This window comes from Ochlerotatus camptorhynchus, unplaced genomic scaffold (assembly GCF_037179485.1).
Source record: "Ochlerotatus camptorhynchus isolate MF236.1 unplaced genomic scaffold, CSIRO-AGI_Acam_v1.1 ptg000361l, whole genome shotgun sequence".
NCBI classification, from domain to species: domain Eukaryota; kingdom Metazoa; phylum Arthropoda; class Insecta; order Diptera; family Culicidae; genus Ochlerotatus; species Ochlerotatus camptorhynchus.
The window spans coordinates 5,917,214-5,938,386 of NW_027040849.1; the positions used below are offsets into that span (position 1 = coordinate 5,917,214).

Sequence of the window (21,173 nt, forward strand, 5' to 3'; positions counted from 1 at the left end):
AATAGAACCGCTATGAGGTTCTTAAAGCTTCCAGTAAGTTCCCCATATTTTCAGCGTGTTAACTTCCCTTATGTTTCCGCAGCACTTCCTTTCATTCATCAGAACTTCTCCAAAGTTCTTACAATTGTTGTGAAGTTAATGGGACTGCAATGAAGATCTCAAATCTTTCATAAAGTTCATTACGAACTTGAAATAAATCATTTCATATTTGTTTTCCTTAATTCAGGCACTTTGAAAATTTTACATATCTTAAACTAAAGGAATACGAAACTTCAAGACATTGCATATTTTTAGATCTTGGACTTACTCAAATTAAGTACGTTTTTTTTTTTAACTTTTTTAAAGAGAGAAATTAAGTAAGTGCTAAACTTCAACATTCAATGGATTTGATTGTAAAGCAGTTTCTTTAAAACTGATTGCCGTTTCTTAAAAACGTTTGAGTTGATTACTGTTCTTTTTGATCTTCCCAAAAAGCATTTTAAAAATAGCTTTCTTATTATAAGCCTGGAATTTGTCCATTAAAGTTCTGGAAAAACTCAGGAAATTATTTAAAAAAAAAATCGTCTTTCTCTATCTATATACAGGGTATATATAGAGAAAGACGATTAAACGCCACAAAGAATGATCAATCTTGAAATAAATTCACGCTAAAAAAGTTGAAAATAGTGACTGATTACAAGAAAAAGTGACTTTAGTGACTTGGCCTTAAAAAGGAAACTTTTTAGTGACTGGCTTGAAAAAAAGTGACCAAGTAACTAAAAAGTTACTCGCTACCAGCCCTGTATATAGGATCCAGGCTACTTTGAGCTATACGAATGTCAGAGTGAGAGTTGAAGTTGATGACTGTTCTTGTAATTCCAGAATCGGAAAATATTGCTTATTATAAACTTCTCACAATGTAATAAATTGCTGAAATTGGCATATTTTACTTATTTCTACACTGAGAAAAAATCTACAGAAATTAATATGAACGAAAGTCGTCATTGATGAAAAATTTCCTCATTAAAAAAAACGAAGCTAAATTCGAAGCAAGGACCTCATAATTGATGAGCGCGAATCTAACGATTTCAAACGATTTCTTCTGGAATACATCCGTCAGCTTCAAGGGTCATCAGGTTAATCATATGAATATCATGTGTCTGATTTCCTGATTGTGGAGTTTAATTGCTACAAGGTTACTTTTCCCTACACATGGATTTGGTTTGGATCATGCCATATGAGACAGAAAAATTCTTATACTTACTAGCTTCTCCTAGTTAACTATTTTTTAATGAAACTATCTGTTATCTGAATGGTTTCACTCAACTGACCATTTTTGCCGAAGACGGGATAGTTCTACATGTTTGCTGAGATTACTTTTAATTATTCTTGCCGCGCTCGCTTAACTCAACTGAACAGCTATGCCGAAGACATGAACTTTTCATACTATCATGATTCAAAATGATGGATAGATCATATGAAATAATATGTTTGCTCACTAGCGCCACCACGCTACTCAATTGAACTATCCTCCAACAGAGGAGTCTCACTAAACTGATCAACTTTGCCGAAGACGTGAACCGTCCATTGTCGAAGACGCAAATTTCCGGGATACTAGTCTGAAAGCTTTTGCTGTAATATTTAGACGTTTAGTGTCTATAGTGAAGCTTTTGTGATTGAAAAGTCCCTTATTCTAATGGTTTGAAACATTAGGGTGGCCCTCACAATAATTTATATTAAATCTCAGAATCTATATATCAGGCGTAACATTTGATAACGGCACAAAAGCTTTTGTAAACAAACTTTTTAAGGTTCTTTGCACGTGAACGCCCACGCAAACCAATACCACTTTTGGCAATACTGACTGAGGAGAATCGCAAATGTATCGAATCATGAGGGTAGTTCCAAAGGAATTCTGAAGATAATTCCAAGGAGGAGAGAGTCGTAGGAAGTTCTGAAAAGTGTTCCAAGACTTCGAAGGAATATAATTATGAGGGTAGATCCAAAGGAATTCTATGGAATATTCCAAAGAAACGTATGAAGAGTATTACATGGTAGTTTCAAGGGATTCCGCGAAGAATTCCAAGGAAATTCCGAGAAATTGGGAATAGAAATCCAAGAGAATTATGAGAAAACTTTTTATGACTTTCTGGAATAATAACTACGGCATGCTTGAATTATTTATTTTTAAGTGAATTATAACGAGAAATCCGAGAGAATTCTGATGACAATTTAAATGGAATTCTAAGGATAATTTAAAGCATTTCTGAGGAGAATCCCAAGTGTATCGAATTATGTGGTAGTTCCAAAAGAATTCTGAGGAGAGATTTAAATAAATTGAAATCAGGAGCGACTCCGAGGAAGTTCACACAAGAGTTCCAAGAGAATTTTGAGGAGAACGTAACGAAACGTATCAGGAGTATTCCAAGGGAATTATCAGGAGAGTTTCAAGGGATGCCGAGAAGAATTACAAGGACATTTCGAGGAATTAGGAGGATGAATCCAAGAAATTTTTTAAAGGAACTTCTGGAATAATAACTATGGAATGCTTCAGTTATTTTCAAGAAGAATTTTGAAAATCTGCCCAAAATTATAAGGAAATTATGAAGTCATTTCCTTTGAAAGTCTGTAAAGAAAAGCAGAAGTCTGAAAGATATACCAATTGAGATCTGAAAGTTTTTTCCCTAGAGATTGTGAATGGGAATTATGGAGAGAAAGTTAAGCAAATTCTTGCTTAAGTTATTGATTATTATGTAAATTTTAAGGGGAAATCCAAGAGAATTTTGAAGACCATTTAAAGGGAATTCTAAGTGTAATTTTAAAAGCAATATTGAGAAGAATCCCAAGTGTATCGAATAATGTGGGTAGCTCTGGAATTCTAAGGAGATATTTAAGGAAATTCAAATGCGAATTCCAAGAGAATTTTAAAGAGGAGTCCGTGGAAGTTCACAGAAGAGTTGGAAGGGAATTTTGAGAAGAATTCCAAGAGTTTCAAGGAATCTAATTCTGAGGATAGTTCAAAAGGAATTCTATGGACGAATTCAAAGAAACTTATGAGGAGTATTCCAAAGGAATTGTCAGGAGAATTCGAAAGAAATTCCAAGGAATTATGACGAGAAGTCCAAGAAAATGCAGAGACAATTTGTAAGAAATTTCTTGAACAATTACTATGCTGTTTTCAACGAGATTTAGATATTGATTCAAGTCTTGTGCCGGCCTTGGTGGCCACCATATGGATCTCCTGAAATTCATTCCGAAACTACTGTTTCTCTCTGTCCAATCAAGAGTTAAGCATTGTGAGAAGGTCAAAATATGTTAAGTCCTTCTGCCGTTTTGTCAAAGATTTTTTTAGTTTGCTTAAGTAATTTCCATGAAGAATTTTGAGGAGTATTTTTAAAAAAATCGGTCCAAAATTCCAAGAAAATTATTAAGTGATTTCCTGTGGAAGTCTGTAAAGATTGCAAAAGGTATTTATTCTGAGAGGTATGCCAATTTATGTAGGATGTTTTTTTCCTAGAGAATTTAAATTGAAATTATGAAAAGTAATTATGAGAATTACTAGAGCTTGCAAGAGAATTAGGGAACCTCCCTTAGCTCAGTCGGTAAAGGCACAGCTACAAAGCAAGACCATGCTGGAGGTGACTGGGTTCGATTCCCGGTCCGGTCTAGGAATTTTTCGGATTGGAAAATTTCTCGACTTCCCTGGGCATAGAAGTATGATTTTACTTGCCACACAATTATACTAATGCAAAAATGATACAGGCATCGAAAGCTCTCAATAAAGAACTGTGGAAGTGCATCTAGAACACTATGTTGAGAGCACGCAAAAAGCTAATATGCCATACTCAATAAGCTTGAAATGCGATGAAGAAGAAGAAGAAGAAGTAAGATTTTTTTTTTTCTTTATTTAAGAGATTTTTAGCCTTAGGCTAGTTCATCTCTAAGAAGAAGTAAGAGAATTGTATAACGAGTTCTAAGATTGTTCTACAGATAATTATTAGAGTGTTATGAAGAATGTAACATGGGGTTATCATAGGGACTCCCAATATTATTCTAACGGAAGCTTGGAAAGAAGTTTGTTGGAATTTTAAGATGATTCTAAGTATATTATTTAGAAAATTTCAAACAAATCTTTCGAAGAAGTTCAAGCAAAAGATTATTTAGATGTAGACAAATGTTGTACATAAACCAAATTCAATTTCCAGAATTTGGAAACGTTTTCAAGATTCTGAGGCTTTAAAAAAAATGATTCCCTCTAGTTTGGAGCCCAGCTACGCCCTTACAATTCGTTCTTGTCCAATCAAGAGCTAAGCATTGCGAGGAGGTCGAAATATGTTAAGTCCTTCTGCCGTCCTGCCGTTTTGTTAAAGATTTTTTCATTCGATTACTTGATATCCCGATAGAACCGGAAACTCTTCAAATTTTCACAAGTTTCAAAAGAATCATCTGATCGTGAAGATATTTTTTTCCGGCGCTGGGGTTTGGCAAATTATTTGCAAAAAAGCAAAATAAAATAAAAAATCCATATGATTTTTGAACAAAACGACAAGAGAACCAATCCCGAGAGCATGAGGATGTCCAATCAACACTCAGAGAACATACCGGATGATATCTTCTGACAGAACTTCTGCATTCGAGACATCAATTCAGGTCTGCTTTCAACGAGATTCAGAGATTGATGATGCCTCGGTGACCCCCATACGGATCACTTGAAGTTCATTCCAGAAACCACTGTTTCTCTCTGTGCAATAAAGAGTTAAGCATTGCGAGGAGATCAAAATATGTTAAGTCCTTCTGCCGTCCTGCCATTTTGTCAAAGATTTTTTTTAGTTTGCGTACGGTCGTCGTGATCAGGTGTTCGTATCTGTCGTAATGGTTTGTAAGTAGTGATATGATGGGCTCGGTGGTCTAGTGGCGACCGTTTTGCTTACTGAGCAGAAGTGCAAGGGTTTAAACCCAGGATCCTTCACATCAAAGAGATACTCTTCTGTTTCGCCATAGGATCAAATGATTTAACAAATCTTTTTCATTGGATCGCCGTTCATAATGGGTTGTTGTTGTTGTTGTTGTTGCTTCTCACAGTTCGATAGTCTTGTAGCAAAGAAACCGTGTTTGTTTACTGAGCAGAAGATCGTGGATTAAATCCAAGATTTATTTTTACTTTAAATATTTTTGTAGAGTCGTAGATTGTTGAAAATCGCTACTGATAGAACTCGATCAAAACTGTGATGTTGGTAAAATATAACGTATGCTTTAAACGGGTTCGAAAACATAGTTGAGCCCAGCCGGGGACATCAATCTATTTGAATAGTTTCATTGGCAATGGTTCAACGTCTTTTGTTGTGATATAAGGGGCTCGGTGGCCTACTGCCAAACGGTTTTGCTTACTGATCAAAAAAACGTGGGCCCGAAATGAATTTCAGACTCAGCCTTCTCCGATTTGCATGAATCTTTGCATAATTGTTAGTTATGGTTAATCCTTCATATTTGAACTAAAATTCGGCCATTTTCAATCTCGCAAAACAAATCATAACTCGAAAATGTATCTGATTCTGATCAACCACGTCAGCCACGTTGCAGTTACTTGCCACACAATTATAATAATGCAAAATCAAAAGTCTCAATTAATAACTGTGGAAGTACATCTAGAACACTATGTTGCGAGCACGCAATAAGCTAATATGCGATAAGAAAGAAACTGCAAGGAGATGTTTGGAATACATTCCGGAAGAAAGAGATTTCAGGGGGATATTAGCACAAAAATCCCTGAAGTTCCTTACATGTTTTAATGATTCAGACAATTTTACTGATATTCTTGAAATATCCCTGAAGACCTCGCAATGTCTCCTAAGCTTTCGAAACATTCCTGAAATGCTTTTTGGAATATCCCATAATTCCTCGGAAGTTAATTAAAGTTCTTACAATTTTCCTGAAGTTAGAGGATCTGTTTTGAAATCCTCTAATCATCCTTGAAGTACTCGGAGCTTCCCTGAATATAATGAGGCTGCCGGAAAATCCCTAACCAGCTTTGACGGTATCTGGACTGTCTTGAAGATTTCGGAACTTCTTAGGTGCTCTTACAATTTTCTTTAAATTAATGGAACATCAGCATTGAAGTTCTGTGATCAAATCTTCATTCAAATATTCTCACAATTTTCTTATGTTTATGTAACTTACCATAAGAATTTGCATGAACCTCTCGGAACATTTCTGAAGTATTCGGAAATTCCTTGCGTTTATCGTAACTACTTTAAGGTTTCAGCCACTTTCTTGAAATTAATTGATCTGTCCTGATATTCTCAGAGCTTCCCCAAATTTATCTAATTTCTCCTGAAACGAATGGAACTGTCCTGAAAACCATTACATTTCTCTGAAGTTCTTTGACTTTGTGTGAAGTTCCCAAAATATGACAAAGAATGATCAAAATTACACTTTTTGTTACCAGGACGTTTTTGTAATTGACGATAAAATGAATGAGATTTTGACAAAGATTTTATTGAGAAACAATTCTTCCAGTGACGATGCCAAAATAAAATTGTCAATATCGCGTGAAGTCTTTCAGTGACAATGACAAATCCCAGCACTGATTCGGAGAAACCTTATCTGTACATCGGTATCAAGTTCAAAAATCGTTATAAATACCGATAAATCGGTATATCTGGCAACGCTGGGATGGAGTATCAGAGATGTGGCCAGTACCTGGATCTCCAGAAATTCAGTTCTGGAGACTACTTCTACTCACGAATAGAAGATCAATTCTTGCTCATTTTCAAACACGAGTACGATGGAGTGTCAGATTGTCTAATTTATAAATCTTCTATAAAACGCTATAGAAGTTCTATAAAACGCTATTTCTCACTCAACCTATCAACAGGCATCTGCTTATCTGAATTGCTGTTCACCGATACGCTTCTTCTTTTCACAGCAACATTGCTCCTTATCTTTGAAATCTTGTAAACAACCACTGCAATGCGAGAAAACGACCCCTGTTGACACTCGTTATTCTATGTTTGTCTTCCCTAATAAAAATAACCATAAAAGAGGTTAACGGCGTGTTTGGGGTATCATTCAAACCATTTGTGGGATAGTTTACCCATCCGGGATACAGTTCGTTTATGGTATTTGTTTATTAGGGTTTACAATAGGATGATATCGTCGAGTTAAGGTAACCTATTTTCAGCCCGTTGTTCGTTCAAGTCAGATTGAAATTTTCCATATAAATAGTTTTGAAAGCGGTCAACTACTTTACAAAGATTCATTCTGATAACTTCCCTTTTAACCGCAACATTTGACACCAGGTCGCTAATCGATCCGCACATTAAATCTCGGCTACAGGATTTAAAATGGCAGTCACGCGGTTGAGTCTCTGTCTCTGGCTCTATTTTCGGTTCGTGACACTCTTTATCTATTGACATGCCCCATTTGCTGTCATTTCCACTTCCAAACCATCACGAGTTGGCAATTTCGCTATTCTGCGAATGCATCATTCTCTCTGTGTTGCATAAACAAAGTTGACAGAGCTAATCAAAATCCCGACACACGAAGGATTATCGTGTCAGGAACACGTACCACCGTGTGTGTGTGCTCAAAATACAGGTGATAATCACTCTGTCATGGTGAGTCCCCTCCACGGAGATTGACATCGAGCGGTGTCAGTGTCAGGTTTGCAGAGAGTACTACTTTTGAGCGCATTTCGGACTATGCAGGCAGAGCCTGCAATGATGCACTTATTGATTTATCCGACGTAAGCGGGATGGATATTCTGATTAAATGAATTTTGCATGGGATCGGATGACGATTTCAGGTGAGCCGAATACTCATAATCCACAATTAAGCATGATATGCTTGTCAGTACCATAATCAACAATTCATCCGACGTACAATTCGAAAATTTCACCCACAACCGACCCTTAACCGGAAGCCTCACCCAAATTGACCACTTTCGTCACCCGCAAAACTGTAGACCGAAAGTCACGTTTCTAAATTACCAATTCCCACAACTCAACCGAGCTGACAATCAATTTCCCCACATTTTTCGTCATCGTTCAGGACCCCCTACCCCCCCCCCCCCCTTCCCCACTAGGTTGCTCGTTGCATTCATAAATCACCTGTGGCAGTACACGAGCGTGTAACAGCGTTTGATTTCGTTTAATGGCTTCTGCCTTCTGCCCATACCGGTTTCTGTGTAAGGTGAGCTGAAGGCGCCGCAAACGCTTTCCAATCATTATTTCTCGAGTCTCGGAGAGTTGTCTCGTCGATTGTCAATTAAGCGCTTTGTCATCGAAGTAGTTGATTGATATTTTTCCACCACCAGGTCCACTCAAGAACAGTGTTGCACTATTATTGTGGTTTGACTGCTCTGCTGAACCAACTGGAAGTGGGTGCAATGGAACGGAAAGAAGTGTTAAATTAGCTGGTTTTTTTGTTGGATCTGGAATGGTTTTGTTGGCAATTGTTGGGTGATTTAAAACCAGGTCATAACTAGCCAATGATTTGCGTAGAAGGGGTTGTATCGAAAGCGAAAACCTATTTGTGGTGAATTTGTCAATTTTGTGTTTCTTTGCCGAAGAATTGGGGTTCGTCGCTGTAGGCTTTCAACTCGTTGAACGTTTTATTTGCTCGCTAAATATTATTACTGAATCAACCATTCAACGTCCAGAGTTTTAAAACTTATCCCGCAGACTCGGTTGATACATTTGTAATGGAACGGCGACCACTCCAAACGGTAGGTAGACAGGTTTTACGGGAAGCACATCTTGAACTTCGCTGAATCCTTGATGTTGCGATGGGAAACGGCTTCCACTTCCACGGTTGGTACATGTCATCGTAGCAGGCAGCACTTCCCGAATGGGAATCTCCCGATCTTGCTCGACCTTTGAAGTTCGTGATCTCAAACGACATCCCCGTACTAGGCAAAATAGACACAGCAGAAGTAGAAGCAACGGTATGAAGCTCAACGGGATCAGCAACTTGCAGTCGAAATCGAAGTTTGTTCCATCGCTACCGGACGATACTTCTAACGTTTGATTCGACTCGGGCCGGTAGAGCTCCATTGCGTTCATGTCAATCGGTCGCGCGACGATCTGTCATCGATCAATGCCTTCTGCTAACCGTAGATTACTTGGATGCTGATCGAACCAAATTCTTCTTCCATTCCATTTCAGAAACTCCGACACCGCTTCGAACTACGTGGACCGGGTGCGCATCCGTGACTCGTCCAGCTCATTCGGTGGACCGGGCCGAGGATCCGGGTGGCGTCAAAAGTCCCTTTCGAATATAGATCTCCCGACGAGCTATCGGGGCATTGCCGGTGGAGTGGCCGGTACTGGTGGCCTGGTTGGTGCTGGTCAGTTTCGCTACCGCGACTATGACTCAGGACTGTACGATCTATATTCGCGCATAGACAGCCACCGGGAAGAGTACGATGATCTGTACGGCGTGAATCCGAAGGCGTCCCGTGCAGCAAGCAGCGCCAGCAGCAAACAACGACAACAGCAGAAACAACGTGATCAGGAACGTGATCAGCAAGCTCAGGATCAAGACCAACAGCAGCAACGGCAGAAGCATCACCACCACCATCACCATCGGCACCAGGAGTTCTACAACGCGGACGGGAACGACGCTTGCAGCTTGCGACGAACCCGTAGCCTAGCGGTCATCCGCGAGGAAACCTACAACGATCTACATCTGCACGGACGTGGCGCTCGACGATCACAGCTCATCCCGAGGGCAAAACTCGTCGATCGTAACTTTTTCAAAGACAGGTAACTCACCCCCTTATTGAAAAAAAAAACCCTCTGACCCCCCTCCATTCAACAGATACAACTTCATTTACGACGACGGCGAAGCATCGGAACCAGCCGAAAACGACTCTCACTACACCCTGGCGCGGCGTTTCTCCGCTGCTCAAGGTCAACCGCCGTTTCCGTGGCACACGGATAAGAGTGACCTGGACAGTATCGATTCGTCGATCTTCAAGCATTCGCTCCACCAGCAGAGCAGCTTCGAGGGTAGCCGACACAACTCAATCCGCAGCGGTGATTCGTCCAAATTCGTCTCCAAGGTCGAAGTACACAGCGAGTACTCCGGAGCATCCAAGTCGGAAACGGGCATCGAAGCGGACCTGAAACATTTGGATGACCTATCGCTGCGAGAGGAAGCTCCGCCCAGGCCACCCAGCAAGACATCAACGCTAGAAACGATCAAGAACCACTATCACCGGGACGGAAAGTTCACCGTCAAGGAGGAGGAAGAAAGCGGCATAACCATCATCGAAATCAAAGACAGTCAAGTTTCAGCCAAGAGCTCCAGCGTCATTTCCTACGATTCCATCTACCTTTCTTCGGAAAGTGACGACAAGGACGTCCTAGACGAACTACTCCCCGACGTTCGCCTAACCGAAGACAACGACCTGATCGACATCAAGATCGAAGACTACGACGACCTGTTCAAGGAAACAGATCTGGAGAAAGCCGAAAGCACCATCGATACCCTGTACGGACAGGTCACGAAACCCAAGCCAAAGATTGTTGCCGTCGAACCAAAGATTCAACCAAACGACTCCCTCAAGCGGTACATCAAAAACACTAGTCGCGGTACCATCGAGCGCCTATCGATCATCTCGAATCTCAAACTACGTCAGGAGTTTGCCACCAAAGAGAAGACTCTGGTCGACAGCGACTATCAATACAACTCGCTACCGGACGCAGCGGATGTTTGCAAAATCCTACGGAACTCCGAACGAATCGACGCCAAACTACGTCGAATTTGCGACCACGATCAATCCGGAAGATCGACCCGAACCGACAGCGAACACTACGATTCTCTTCCGCGATTGGACAAATCCAGCCTCAAGCTAACGCAAACCCCGTCAGACGAGGACGGTTCGCTGGAAGAGTCCGATAAGGGAGCTCCCTCGATCGAAGTCGTCGAAACCCCAACTAGAGAGGTGCTCAGCCACGCATCGTCCAAAGTCTACTTGAAGGATTTTGGTTTGGAGCTAGACTACGAAAACTCCGTGGTAACCAACAGCGATCAAGACAGTGACATAACGATCGTTGCTCCGCAGGAAACTCCAACAAACGTTCCTTCGATTACCGTCACACCGGCGATCGTTGTAACTCCAGCGGAGAAACCCACGGCAAAGAAAAGCGAACCAGTCATCTATTCGACGTTCGCCAGCACCGTCGGTAAGCAGACAACGAATCGGATCAATTTCGAGAGCAAGGAAAAGCCAAAACGCCATCCGGAGGCGATTGCTGAGATCAAAACCAAGCTTAAGCCGATCCCAGTGGTGGTAGATCCTACGCCGAAGATCCCGGTAGCGCTAGCTCCAACAGTTAAACTCGGTGGCAAGAAGGTGATCGTGGATGAGGTAGCTGCCAAAGCAGCGAAGCGCGAGAAAGAACTCGAAAAGTGTGTCAAAATCAAAGAGCCAACCGATACGGTTGCGAAGAAGCCTATACCAAAGAACAATTCAGAAGCTCCGATCAAGAAGGAGGAATCCAAACCGGAACCGATACCGATCGTAAACACTAGACCGCCGGATCCGAAACCTCCGGAACCGAAGGAAGGTAGCCCGAAGGTCGACCATTCTAGTTTGTTCAAGGATACGAATCCGTTCAAGGAGCAAGCCAGACGAGAGGTCAAGAATCGAGTTGTGGATCGGCCGCTGTTCAAAGGTGTTCGACGTTTTAACTCGACGGAGAACATCTACACTTCGGCACCGATCATAGTGACGAAGACATTCAACAATTTCATCAAAACTAATGAAGTGAAGACCAAATCGTTCGATTCGCTGATTGTGGAAACTACTAACGAGAGGAAACAGGAACAAAAGAAGATGCCTCGACCACAGGTGATTCAGATTGTGGACTCCAAGCCTCCGGGACAGAAGCAGGATGCTGGAACGCTTCGTAAGGGTGCCCAGGATGGGCAGCGTGTGCAGAAGGAGTTCTTGCACAAAGTAGACTCGGTCAGGAGCTACTGGTCCAAGATGATGGACGACGCCGACGCTAGGGAAGATCACGAAGCAGAGGACCTAGTGGATTCCGGAAATTTACCGCCAAAAAACGAGCAGGTGGTGCAGCCAGCAAAATCCGATGAGAAAACCGGGAGTTCTAGTTCAATGGAGCAACAGAAGCCATCACAGCAATTGCAACAACAACAGCAACAGCAGATGCCAGCGATGCCAAAAAAGTCCGCATCGCGACAGAACTCCTCCCGGAACAAATACTCCACCTACCAGATCGACGAAGGAACTGAATTTCAGAGCTTTAGTCCAACGGTGGAGATCATTGAGCTCGACGGACAGAAGCAGGCTGCACTGGTGAAACCGAAAAATTCGCACAATCTGGACTTTGACCATGTGCGCTACAAAGTCATGAAATCGGAGATGTTTCAAAAAAACTTGCTGGTGAACCATCGAAAAGCGGCTCAATTCGATGGTTTGATGCAGTACCTACAAGATTACAGCTTTCAGGAGTTGCTCGCGCACAATAATGTTGTAATCATTGAGCCGGTCCGCACCAAGATCGAAAAGATCTCCGACAAACCACCACAGGCCAGTCCGACGACCTGTCGGATCACTACGGGGGCATTGTCCAACCATGGAGGTGGAGAGAACGTCAAGCGCGTATCGGGACTGAAGAAGCACTTCTTCTATCATCCCATCCGGATCAACAAGGAGCTGTTGGACGAGGAGCTCCCCAGTCCCGATACGGTGCGGAATGTAAGGAAGCTATTCGAGGGTACCCTGCGGCTGGGAACGGCAGCCAAACAGGCATACGAAGATGCCAAGACCAGTGGAGGTAAGTATTGTGCTACTTGGAGTGGTACAACAGCTAACGTAATAGATCAAGTTGCTCACGCAGGTATCCGCAAGTGGGACTCGGCGAGTTTATCCAGCGGAGTTTCCAGTGGAGATTTGAGTTCACCGTGCGAGTGCGGTGAAAACGAGATGGACGGAGATTCCGGCGATGAGAATCTGATCGGGGACGATGAGTTGGAGTCTCACTACGTTAGCCAGGACGTGTTGGAGAAGATACGGGAATGCGGATCTACGGTGACGTACTACGGAGGTCAGGTGGTGGATAAAAAAAGTGAACACATGAATACGATGACCAAAGCCATCATGAAGGAGATTCGTGGCCTGGAGCGGAAGACTTGCCAGGTTTGCCAACCACATGGGTGCCGACAGCTGATCGAGCAGCGCCAGAGTGCTAAACTGGACGGATTAGGTACGGTAGAGCATGATCCCAATCGGAAGTCCGCTGGATTGTCAAGCTGGTAGTTGTTTGTGAATACGTACTTGCGTGACTGTTAGGTAGATGTAGGTATTGTTCATCAGAGTGTGAGTGTGTGTGTGTAGTATAACCACAGCCACAGAAAATAGCTCATATCGTACCAAAGCACGAACAAAATTGAAGGTAAATCGAGTTCCCCACAGATGTATTCCCATAATGTTTAGTTTATGTAAATAACCAACGGCTATGGGAACACGCAAGATCGGAAACTGGTCATCATCAGTCCACGCTTTCTATCTAAAAGTCATCGCAAATATACGTATAACCATACCATGCTTACCATTCCATGCTTTCGATGCACAATTTCGACCGCATTCCTCGATAACCTAGTCTAATCACCGTCTTATCCCCCCGTTTTTAGGCGTGAAATTTAAACTGGTAAAATCAAACAGCTGCAGCAGTCGATTGGAGCTTGCCGGCACCGGCAAGACTCCACCGGATCTGATGAAGAACAATCGTAACATTTCCAGCGGCGGCAGTAGCATAAATTCCGGACGACCCAAGCTTTCCAAACCATACTCCGTTTCAGCCACCGACAGCAACAACAACAGCCCCAACGATCTACCGGATCTGCGAGACCTTCCAACCGTAGAGGAGCCCGAAGAATCTGTCCGCGATCTGGTCAGTCGACTGGAGAGCAACAATACCCTAAACGCACGCAATAAACCCCGAATCATCGAATCCAAGTGTATCGAAAAGGTGGACGAAGTCAAAGCGGAGCCAGCGATCACCATCAACAGTCAAACGATCGAGGTCCCTCCAGCTGCTCCAAACACTTCCCAACAACAACCACCACCACCAGCACCACCAGTTGACGAACATGCCCCGGTAACCGTCAACAACCACATCACCGTTCCCATCCAGCTGATCATTCCAGCATTGCTCAAAGATCAGAAACCTCCAAAGACTCAAAACCACCAATCGACAGCAGATCGACCGCCAAAGGTTTGCCGCAACAAGAACGTCGACTTGGCATTCCAAGCAACGATCACCAAGGCTAGCAACAAGCCAGCCAAGGAGAAGGAAAACCTAGCCCGCAAGTCTTCACTGGTTACGAGCAGCTCCTTGGATACGGCGGATTCTCTGGAATCCATCATTCTACCGTCCAATGCACCAGCACCCAAAATGGTGACGTTCAAGGACGATAAGAACAACAACAACAACAACAGCAAAGGCGGAGATATCGAAGAGCAGGAGAATCTGAAGCCGAGTGTCCTGGTGGAGCAACGCAAGTTGGACGAGTTGACGTCGCCGAAGCTGGTCAACTGGAGCTCGTTGGGCAAGTTTGACGAGCGGCAGTACTTTGCCAACGACAAGAAGCTGATCGAGAAGCGCAAGTACGACGAAATGGAGTTTGAAGAGTTTGAGGTGCTGGATCCGAATGCGGTGCTTCAGCAGCAAAAGGAACAGCAAGAGCAGCAACAGCAGCAACAGCAGCAGCAGCAACAACAGCAAAGTGAGTGCTACGACAGTTTGAATAGTGGAAAGTGAGAGGATTTCAAGGAGAACACGGTTGAGGATGGGCGAGGGGGTTAGGAGAAGAAGAAGAATGTGTACGGTATTTATATCTGTTGCGATTATTCAGCTAGTATTATATTGTACTTATTATCTGTAGAATGGAATATTATATGTAACTGTTAGACAAGTGGGATGTGTTTGGATTGAACTGATGACTTTCCCCTACGTAGCCGGACGGTAATTGCGGGGATTCTGATCCAGTCGGTTTTGCTCTGATCTCCAGGTATCTCTGCTGCAAAACTATCTCTCTGGAATTTGGGTTTGTTCAATCCACTAGCTCTGTTAGGAATTTCTTTTGCTTTTTTTAAATTCCTTCTTCTCTAGCACCTTTTCATTTTTGGATATCTTACATTCTTCATAATTGTTTCTAAGTTTATGTAACAGTGTTTACTTAGATATCATGTTTTTTCAACATCAATCTCAGGCTCTTGAGGCACACAGCTGCCACACCGAAGCTTCTTGTTAGTATTAGTATAGCATTTCCTTCCAACTTTTTTTTTTTAAGTTATTAGTATCTTTCTCTACAACAGCGTTTCTCAATTTATGCCACCGGTGGGTCATGTTTTTGATATCTCGTGCAAAATTCATGTGAATTTAATATTATGTTGGTATAATCCAAAATTTAATTACCAATCTATTTGCTTAAATGTTGTTACTATGGCATGAATTATAAATCATCAATTTTTCGTTTTTGAAAATTATTACAAATGTTCTACCAAATTAATTGAATATTATTTTTCTTAATAATTTTAAAAACAAACAGGAATGCCATTTTGTGATTAATGGGATATCAATGCTTTTTAAAGGTTGTTTGGGTGTTTTTCAGCTATTCCCAAGTAACATTGCAAGCTTTTGGAGGTTATATAGCATTCTACAAGTCTAATTCATGATCTACAGAATCCTCATAAAACCAAAAATATTACTTGAGTTCTATCAGTTATTTAAGTACTATTCATGTGTATCCAAGCCATTTAGTTATTTCAAGGACATTTTTTCCATTTGAAAGCAAGTTTAGATATTCTAGAACAGTTTTGGGCAATTTTTGGCGTTTTAGGACCATTGTGATATTTCAGTTGTCGTTTTAAATATTATTATAAAAGTTGTCTGACCGTTTTAGCGATAAGGCTATTTTGGTATTGCTAAAGCTATGTTAGTCCATTTGAGTGTTTTGATGCCACTTTGGGCATTAGCGCATAGTTTAGCTATTGTGAGGCTATTTTTAGTATTTTGACTTTTTTAAGACTAGTTTGGTATATAAGTGATTGTTTTGCGAGTTTTCAAATCGTTTTCAAATACCATTTCAGCGCTTTTAAGCCTTTTTCGTTATTATAGGCTGTATTTTGCATTTGTAAAGTTATTTTTATTCTCATCGTTTTGAGGTACTCTATTTGGTTTTTAGACTACTTTATCGTTTTGATACTGCTCATTCGATTCGATGAATCTTTCAGTTATTTCAGGCTGGTTTCACACTTATAAGGTCGTTTTTTAACTGATTTGCCGTTTGAGCGCAATCTTGTCGTTTTCAGTTTTTGATATATTTTGGCGCTTTTAACCCTTTTTAATACCACAGTTACTACAGTTTGAACGTATTTTTTTTTGCGTTGTAAAGCCATTTTGGAGTTTCCATGGAAATTTTGACCTTGCAACATCTGTATTCAGTATTGTTGGGTCGCAAGCTCATAAATATTTTCATAGTGGGCCACAATCGACACCCTCTTTCAATTTAATCAGTTTCTCACTTTCTTGTTCTCTCTTGTATTCCTTTAACATCTCTTCAATATCTAAGTTATTTCTAAAACAATAATCCGGCCAGTTTTCTTCAGCTAGATTTCTCTAGCACCTTCATCTTGCCTATAGTCATTTTCCCAGTCCATGTCCATGGCTTGGGTAGTGAAACGAAGCTGATGCTTTTTTTTATCACGACTCACTGAAATTTGTGAATTTTTCACGACCCCATAACTCAATTCGAACCTTGAACTCCACTTAAAAATGCCCAGTTCGTTGGAGATCTTCCACCAACTTAAAATTTTAATTAATCAAACAATGTCCACTCAAATCGGATCATAATTTTCCGTTCGAACTCTTCCGGGAAATAATCAGAAACATCCGCCCCACTGCTCTCTTATCACCAAGTTTCCGCTTCAATGGCTAGATAAAAGCTATGATTGCACCAAATGGCAACATTCCCGCTGTAATTCCCGGTGCCAGCGGGAGGATGCTGCATTCGACAGAGTGCCACTGGCGTTTTCAATAGACCCGAGCAAGGGAAAGCAGGACAGTTGGAAAATTAATGATCAGTAAACAGGCCAGTTGTGAAAGGAGCCTGGTCTGCAGCAAATTGATGACCGTCCCCGGGATGGTGGATGAAAATAAATCCAATGATATGAATAAATAAAAATCGGATGGAAAACAGTATACAATGGCTTGTCAGTGAGTACTGCAGCAATTACAGCTTTTCACAGTTCATTGAGAGTAAAAGAGTTCATGGTGGGTTACTGTTCCTATTTTGGGTCCATCATTCTATTATGGGCATATAATTGAATTCCTAAGCTATGCATTGTTTTAGGAATTTGAATTACAAGATGAGAGTTCTGATTGGCTGATACTGAAAAACTGTCAAAGTTTTAGGAGGTGGGGAGATCTTGAAGTTCTAGACACGTGTTCCAAAAACATTCGAATGACTCACATGAGAACAGCTGTAACAAGTACGCTTTTCCATTTATTTATTTAGTTATTTATTTGTACAAAATTCTTAATTTTAAAATTTTCCACATTTCCAATTTTTAATTTTTTTTTCTTTATCGGACTTAACATGTCTAAATGAAGCCTGATGGGGAAAAGCCTATAAAAGGCGTAAAAACCCCATATCTTTTCGAAATACATGAATCACAATAATACAATACAATTACAACGAACATTAATCAAGTCTATAGCATAAAAAAAATTATCCTCCTATGGCATAGAGTTGTCCGTGAATCAGGTAGAAGTCCTCGTCCTTCTCAGGAGTCTGCGTTGAATACGGTGACGAAAGGTTTCCGCTGCACAGTTAAAGTCGAAAAACTCGTAAAACTCGTTGAAACGCCCAGACATGAACCGTATTGGGTCATGCAAGCTGTAGTTCGCAGCACGAGGTCCAAGATGCAGGAAACTCCTCGACCGAAGAACTCGTTCGGATGCGTAGATTTCGAATTCAGCCAAGATTCCTGGAGAGTCAATATCACCAATAAGTACTTTCGCTGCGAACATGGCCTGACTAATCGTCCGCCTATGATCTAGTGTTTCAAGACCCAGTAGTTGACAACTCTCTTCGTACGGCGGAAGGTTCACAGGGTCATTCCAAGGAAGGTGACGAAAGGCATACCGAACAAATTTCCTTTGAACAGATTCAATCCTCGCTATCCAAACTGCTTGATACGGGCACCATACTACCGAGCTGAATTCCAAGATCGATCGCAATAGAGAGCAGTATAGAGCTTTTAGACAGGCAGGATCCCAAACTCGTCAGCGATCTTGAAAATGAACCCGAGTTGCCTGTTAGCTTTCGCAACGATGCCCAAGTAATGAAGCTTGAATGTTAAGGCGCAGTCCAGCGTGATTCCTAGGTCACGAACGTGTGGACAATACGCTGCAGAAGTTGGTGATTTATCGTATAGTTGAATGCCACTGGTTTCAGCTTGCGATGAAATGAGATAATATTACATTTTTGTACATTCAACGTGAGATAGTTTCTTGAGCACCACTCTTCGAAAGTATCGATTAGGTGCTGAAGCCACAAGCAATCGGCGAAGCTACGAACAATCACATAGATCTTCACATCATCTGCGTAGAACGATCGGCAACCAGTTGGGAGGATCAGTCCGGCCTCATTCACAAAAATCGAGAATAGCAATGGTCCCAAGTTGCTACCTTGAGCTACCTACCGATTCTAACACAAAGTTCCCGATTGGTCAGATAGGACTTGAACCAACGAGTTAAACCCGAGGATACACCGAGTTTTTCAAGTTTAGCTAGCAGTATGGAGTGGTCAACCCGGTCGAATGCAGCCTTAAGATCTGTATATACAACGTCCACCTGCGCTCCAGCTTCCATACTCCGAAGACATAAATAAATGAACGGAGCTAGATTTGTTGAAACTGATCTCTTGGAATAAAAGCCGTGTTGGTCAGGAGAAATGTAATTTCTGCAGCTAGAGAATAATGCGTCGTTGATGATGATTTCGAAAACTTTAGAGCAGGCACTGAGTGATGTGATCCCTCGGTAATTTTCGACGTTTCTCTTGTCTCCTTTTTTGTAGATCGGGAACATGAATGACGATTTCCAACGCGTAGGGAACTCCCCCTGCTGTAATGAAATATTGAACAGCTTCGAAAGCGGTGTTGTAAGCTCTGAACAGCATCGCTTCAGGATGCTTGAGGGGATCCTGTCAGGGCCAGCAGCATTAGAAAATTTCAGCTTCTTGATGGCGGATTCGACGAGGTCTACTGTAACCGAGGTAATCGAAAAATTGAAAGCATCACTGGGAGTGTCCCTCACCGCTTCAGCAACTTGGGACAACGAAGCCGTAGTGTCATTGAAAATGCTTTTGAAATGTTCTGCCAGAAGATTACATTTCTCAAGGGAATTGCTGGCGATTCTATCACCTAGGTGAATTTCGACTGGTAGCCCCTCCTCGTTTCGTTTGGTATTCACGAATGACCAGAACTGCTTTGAATTAAGCCGTAAATTAGCCAGCACACGCCTTGTGTAGCCCTTGTAAAGAATGCGGTTATATGTGCGATATTCGTTGCTCGCTGTTGAAAATAATCGTTTGGTGAATGGGTTACGAGTACGACAGTATTTACGGAGGGCCTTCGATCTCAGACGCTTCAATTTCCGTAGTCGAGCATTGGACCATGCGGGTTTGGGAGAGGGTTTCCTCAATGGGACAGAATCAGTTATTGCCCGGCCAACGACATCAGCGAAGTAGTAGTTTACGGCTTCATCAATAGATGAACACGTGTCAAGGAAATGCGAAATCTGCTCTACGAAAGTCGAGCTCATGTACATCAACAGAGGGGTTATCGTAGCGAACAGGAACAGATAGCTTGATGGAAACTTCCAACGCAGGATGATTGGTGTCGATGCCAATCAAAGGCTCTGGAGCTTCTAGGATAGAACATTCCAGTCCTGCAGTTTCGTTCGCCAGAACGAGATCAAGCAGCCGAGAGTTGCTATTCAGTATCGAGTTGATTTGCGTTAAGCCATTCAGGTTGAAACCATCAAGAAGAGCACAGCAGGATGCGGGCATGTTCGAGTGAAAAACATCAATGCTAGGAAGATCGTTTGCAGGAACGTTCCATGAGAGCCCAGACTGATTGTAGTCACCAAATACCTGCATTTAATTATATTGCATGAACTTTCGTTTTTTACAATTAAATTCATACATGTATTTACCACCAAGGAACGTACGTTCACTTATATAGAGTTACACTTGTCATACAAAAACCAACGAGCCAATATGTTCAGCTAATTCATTTAATTTAATTCAATTTAATAATTTGACGCGAATACGCTACCTGTTCGTATAAAAGAGTAACCGAAAATAGATTTGAGCAAGATAGTATGTTGAAAATGCATGTTAAGGAAAGAGATGTAGCATTGAATGATTTCAGAGAATTCGGAATTCGGAAGGGAGACACCGTATAACTGATCGTTGGCCAAATCCGCCAATATCAACCACGTGAACCCACGTAAATTATTCATCTTCGACGATCCCCTCGTTGACATCTGCACCACCGGCAATCGGCGCTAGTTCAGTACCAACTCAAAGGTTCGATTGGGAATTTCCGCAACATACCATGAATAGGGTGCTACTTTGCCGACCTCACTCCGACAAAGGGATGCTTCTGTGCCGATACGGATGAAGCAGCGACGACAATGCATAGTTGTCCAGAGTGGAAAAATACATGGAAATTGAGTTTTCCGCAAAATCTACTGGTTTTAGCATTTTGATGTCTTCGAAAGAGTTGTTGATAATAAAAAAAAAACACATCTTTTCATTAGATCAGTCATTAGGGTGGTTCAGTTTTAGGATGACTTCAAAAATCTAACTCTTCAGGGAAATTTTTGGGAATTTTTTTACTTCTTCAAAGTTGTAGAGGATGCAAAACCAAGCAACTTTGTCGAAGACGTCAAATTTTTATCTCATCATCTACGCATTCTACGAACTGAAACAACTAGAAGGTTAGGGTGATTCATGAAAAAACAGTTTTTTTTTACCATAAACTTTTTTGCTTTGTATTTAGAGACAACTGTTCTTCAGAACTTTAAAAACACACATTTTGATCACCTAATTATGACGTTTGGACCACTGAATCAAAAGATATAGTAATT

The 21,173-nt window shown here is 41.6% G+C and overlaps 2 protein-coding genes across 2 annotated transcripts in view; one reads left to right on the top strand and one right to left on the bottom strand.

Annotated features, from left to right (window-relative positions):
• Positions 1–14,928, top strand: part of jv (javelin) — a gene marked incomplete at its 5' end in the record, with an annotated part of 161,819 nt that extends 146,891 nt beyond the window's left edge. The window contains 4 exons of the mRNA XM_065231936.1: positions 9,144–9,743; positions 9,799–12,788; positions 12,852–13,217; positions 13,645–14,928. Of these exons, the coding sequence (XP_065088008.1) occupies positions 9,144–9,743; positions 9,799–12,788; positions 12,852–13,217; positions 13,645–14,774 (5,086 nt within the window). The remainder of the gene's footprint in view (positions 1–9,143; positions 9,744–9,798; positions 12,789–12,851; positions 13,218–13,644) is intronic.
• Positions 1–21,173, bottom strand: part of MCU (mitochondrial calcium uniporter) — a 421,200-nt gene that overhangs the window by 277,453 nt on the left and 122,574 nt on the right. The window lies entirely within an intron of this gene.